We start from the raw sequence: 5,347 nt of genomic DNA on the forward strand, positions 1-5,347 counted from the left end.
TTTTTTTTTTTCTTAAGAGTTCGGTCCACCCCTTAATGCCTAGGGCATTAATGCACATCAAGATGGCGGAGCAGGACCAAGCAGGGGCAGAATTCTGACAGGATTCTGCAAAACATTGCTGGGCGGGTGAGCATCTCAAACATTCAGTACCCCACCACAAGGTATGCAGGGGTTTAAAAAAGGGGGAGGGGGGGGGGTTTAAAAAAGGGGGAGGGGGGGGGTTTAGAGGCACACTTACTTGCAATGTTTTTCATTGCCATAATTATTGACAAATATGAATTTGAACATGCAAACATTGACTAGTCCTGTAGCCCAGCCCCCTTCCACATCATAGACACTCCCAGAAGGGGAAAGAGCTATCTAGTTACTCTAAGACTGCTTTCACACCAAGCCGCCCAAAGGGTCGGCGGTAAAACGTCACAAAAATTTTTGCAGCGTTTTACCGGCAGATTTGCAGCGCATTTCGGTCACTAGCGGGGTGCTTTTACCCCCGCTAGCGGCCGAGAAAGGGTCAAAACCGCCCGCAATACGCCACAATTGTGGCGTATTGCACAGCGCTGCAATACACACCGCTCCTTCACCTCTCGAAAGAAGCTGCACCGCTCCAGTGTGAAAGCCCTCGGATTGCAGGCGCTATTTCTAATGCTATAGCGCCTGCAAAACGCCCTCTGTGTGAAAGGGGTCTATGTGCTGCTCCCGCTCCTTCTCTTCCTTCACCTGACTACATAAACTAATAGGTAAATGATGTAGGAGTGAAGAGGTATTCTATAGAGAATGCACTGAGTTAGGCAGGCCATAGACAGTTGTAATCTCGGCTGGTTCAGAGGGAACCAGCATAGATTCAAACCGTGTGTGGGAGGTTGAACGATCAACTTGGGTACAACCAGCCTGCCGGATTCACTTGCGATTATCGCTAGAAGCAGACAATTGCTCAGCAAGAAATATTCCTGTGTGCCTGTGTTTATGGGGGAAGTGTTTTTGCACCATCTATGGCCTGCCTTACAGCTCAGCTCGCAAAGCATAGGTGCTCAACCTGTGGCCCTCCAGAGGCATGATGGAACTATAAGTCCCATCATGCCTCGGTCTTTGGCAGTCATGCTTGTCCATTTCTTAAGGAAAAATGTTGCTGGAATTATCGGTGTGGAAAAAGGGTCTCTAAATAAAGCCACATCCATTGGATTAAAAAAAAAGCGGTCTGGCTTTGTTGCAGATTTCAGATTTTACACAATGAAGCCTATCTGGCTACTAAAACTTCAGGCAGGCCCTGGTTGTATTAAAGCATACCTGCTGTAGAACTTAGTACAAGGGTAAGGAAAGAATGCACACAAATGAAAGATCCCTCCAACATGAATTCGGTATCATGCCAAGAAGTGGCAAGGAAATGTGGGAGATCAGAACGCTTGCATTGATTCTGCTTGCCCTTGATGGGATTTGATTGTTATGCTTCAGAGCACTTTAAAAGGTCTCTTCCCAGTGTCCACTCTTTCACAAAAGAAAGAGGTGCACACCGTTTTTTTTTTGTCAAGGAAAAAGGTTAAACAATTAGAATCTATGCCTGTTAAGAGTGGGGAAAAAAAAAAAAAAAAAAAAAAAAAAAAAAAAAACAGCCCTTTTGCTTCTGGGCCTTACATATGCAGAAGGAAAGTCATGAGAGTGCAGTGTGCATAACAATTGGCACATCCACTACGGCCAATGCAGCTGAAGGCCGTTTCTGTACCATCCACAATTAGTGCACTGTCCACACACACTTAAAAGGGTAACTGCTAAAGGGAAGACTTTTCTTTTTGGATACAGTAAGGGAGGGTTATAACCCCATCTTTTTTTTTGCCATCTGTGTCCCATATGGGAGATTCCTCCTCCACCCCCCCCCCACCCCACTTCTTGTCCCATAGCCAAAACAGGAAGCGATAGGAAATCCCTCCAAAGCGAGGGAATTGTGCTGTGTCACCAGAACTAGTGCCCCCTTTGGAAGATTTCCCCTTTATTCGATTTCTGATGTCCATCTAAAAGTTGGGATTTTACTTTACTTTTAATAAGAACTGTAAACAGGACAAAAAGGAAATTCACTCTATAAATTGCCTGCCATCCAGCCGCCATCATTATACTGCGGCAGGTTGGCATGGTTGCGCAAACTGCCGTAGGTTTTCCCCCGGAGCTCATGCGCGTGGCTGGCGGCCACGATCGCTCCTCAGAGAGCCAGAACGGGGATCTGTCAATGTAAACAGATTCCCTGTTCTGTCAGGGGAGCAGAGAGAGATCGCTGTTCCTGATAACTAGGAACAGCAGATCTCTCTACACTCCCTGTCAGTCCACTCCCCCCAGTTAGAAACACCCCCCCCCCCCCCAAGGAACACTTAACCCCTAGTGTAAACCCCAGCCTTACCAGTGACATTTATACAGTATTCAGTGGCTATTTATAGCATTGATCGCTGTATAAATGTCAATGGTCCCAAAAAAAAAAAAAAGTGTCAAAAGTGTCCAATCTTTCCGCCGCAATGTCGCAGCCCCGCTAAAAAATGGCCTGGTCATTAAGGGGGTAAATCCTTCTGGTGATGAACTGGTTAATGGGGCAGACAGCAAAAAAATAAAATAAAAAAATAAAAATAAAAAACCTGACAGGTGATCCCTCTCCTCTCGATCCAAAACTAATAAGAAAAAAAAGTTTTGCCTTCAGTTACACTTTAATATGTAATCTAACAGCAAGAAATCTCATCTACTGCTGGATCCTCTGTACCAATGTTTCTCATTTCCAGTCCTCAAGTAGTCTCAAACAGGTCATGTTTTCAGGATTTCCCTCAGATGAAATGGCTGTGATAATTACGAAGGCTGGACACACACACTATACAATTTTCTTTAGAAATTTTCCTTTAGATTTCCCAAAACCATATAATACGAGGTCAAACCTAAACATTTTTAAATTTTTATGCAATCAGGCAGGCCCATGCACCACATAAAGGCAAATCTAACAACAAAATTTGTATGGCGTGTATCCAGCTTAAGGCCATGAAACTGATCAAATCACCCCTGCAGAATAATGGAAAGCCTGAAAACATGGCTTGTTGGGGGTACTTGAGGACTGGAGCTGAGAAACATTGCTCTATACAACTGACAGGAAAGAGAAAAATGACACTGAATAATACATCAGATCCTTGTCTCTCATCACTACAAACACAAAAATCACCTGTGGAGAAATAAAACCTCTTGACATTCCTATTTGCTAGCACTGTGATAAATACAAAGTTCAGTTAAGTTGCACTTCGATACACAATCAAATATGTTTATATACCTAGTAAATGCTCTCTAAGTCACATTAGCATAATGATAAGAAAAAAACGTAATTTAATGCTGGCAGGTTGTGAAATCTCAGGACTGCTAATGGCATGCTATAATTAGTTTACATACCTGACTGAGAAGCTGTCCATGGAAAATTGTGTTGACTACATTCAGGACCTGTTTGATGAGTTTCCTCTGAGAGCTGGGAATCAGGGTTGGGTACCCAGTCCTGGTTGTCTCCAGTTCCTGTTGTACTTTATCCAAAAGTTCACATAAAAATTCCTGAGCATCTTGCTGTGCATAACCACGAAAGGCTGGAATTAGCCTCCACACTGAATGAAGCATGGCAAAGGGGGAGACTAGTGCCCACTTACCAGACCACATAACTTGGAAGAGAGTATGCAACTCATGGCACAGGGAAATGTGCGTTGAGCTGGGTTTAGGTTGAATGAGTTCCATATTTCTACCTTTTGATGCCCCACCACTGAGGCCAGATGAGGAGCTTTGGCGCTTTACCAAAGGCCTTTCTACTTTAATGTGCTTTTGTGTTATTTTAACAAAGTCTGTAGCAGGGGGGGTTTGGCTGGATGATCTTGTTTTTCCATTGGCTGCAGCTACCAATAGCTCCTGAGTTTGATTTAGGTCAAGTTGCAGGAAACATTCCCGGAAAACATGCAAATGACTCAAAATCTGAAGAATAGAGTTCATATAGCAAGTGTTCCCCAAGTTCCTTAGCCCTGTCACCCCAGGGGTAACAGTAGATTTTTTTTTGACAGGGGAATCGGTTAATTTTTGTCTACAGGTGTTTTCCAAGGTAGATCCTGAAGGTTTTTGTTTTGTGGTGGGGGTTGGATTTTGGTGCTTTTTCTGCAGTGGTGGCGATGTCACATTTTGCAGTTGCTCTTGCAAGCGGGAGCTCTTACGTGGAGGAGTACTTTCCAACTCCTGCTTTAATTTGTGCTTTAGCATCTGACGCTTTTTCCTTGCTTCCTCCCTCCTTTGTTCAGCCTTTTCCCTGAGGAGCTCGTCCTCCAACCTCCGTTTACCTTTGGGAGTCAAAGCAAACCAAGACCTAAACACTTTCCCCAATAGCGCATGTCTCCTATGCCAAAGAGCAGTAAATGTGAGGTCTTCATTCTGGAGCAGTGCTTTTGCACCTTGATGAGACGTAAAAGTGTCATCCACAGCTACCATAGATCGCAGCGTCCGACCACTGCGTGTTGTGCAGTCATAATTCTGACTTTTGATTGCACTTAATGTGCTACGTAAAAGTTTAAGGTCACCAGTGGCATTGTCATTGAGAACATAATCATCACAAAGGTAACAGAAAACGTAGAGTTCATTCACCTCCAGTGCTAAAGAATGTTTACTTTCCTGAAAGTGTTGCAGTGCATGTTCTTCAATGTATCGGCCACATGCCACATGTGAACAGCTCAGGCAAGCCCATACTGACTCTGTAGTGTTACAGTCCACACAATGCCACTTTTGAGGGTTCAATATCGAATGGTCTTGGGCGACACGCAGTCGTCCCACATGTCTACACTTATCCATCTTCAATATTCGGGATCTGAGGTCAGCTATGGGGTACCTCATCTGTTGCTTTTTGCACATACATTCTGACCTGCAAATACAATAATTATGATGAATAAAGCCATATTGGAGAAGCTTGTGGATGGTTGTACTGATCCTATCAATTTCAATTATTATATAGACATTTAATATACAACAGCATGTTCATGCACATGCTGCATTCTTACAACATGTGCAAAACGGCTTAATATTAAAAAGGGGTTGTAAAGGCAGAAGTTTTTTTTTATATCTTAATGCACTCTATGCATCAAGATAAAAAAAAAATAAAAAAAACCTGTGTGCAACAGCCCCCCTCAGCACCCATAATACTTACCTGAGCTTACATCTCAATACAGCGATGTTGCACAAGAGGCTCAGCTGCCGGGACGCTCCCTCCTCACTGGCTGAGACAGCAGCAAAGTTCCATTGGCTCCCACTGCTGTCAAAGTCAGTGAGCCAATGAGGAGAGAGAGAGTGGGCTGGGCCACGGCTCCATTCCTGAATG

The 5,347-nt window shown here is 43.9% G+C and overlaps 1 protein-coding gene across 1 annotated transcript; it reads right to left on the reverse strand.

Moving 5' to 3' along the window:
- Positions 1-3,400: 3,400 nt before the first annotated feature.
- LOC143956831 (ubiquitin carboxyl-terminal hydrolase 44-like) lies at positions 3,401-4,928 on the reverse strand (the record flags this gene model as incomplete). The annotated part of the gene is given in 1 exon segment (XM_077467005.1): positions 3,401-4,928. A coding segment is annotated over 1 exon segment (1,484 nt), but the record flags the coding sequence as incomplete, so codon positions are not given.
- Between the last annotated feature and the right edge of the window lie 419 nt (positions 4,929-5,347).

This window comes from Lithobates pipiens, unplaced genomic scaffold (assembly GCF_037356315.1).
Source record: "Lithobates pipiens isolate NorthernLeopardFrog02 unplaced genomic scaffold, aLitPip1_a1.2 Scaffold_416, whole genome shotgun sequence".
NCBI classification, from domain to species: Eukaryota; Metazoa; Chordata; class Amphibia; order Anura; family Ranidae; genus Lithobates; species Lithobates pipiens.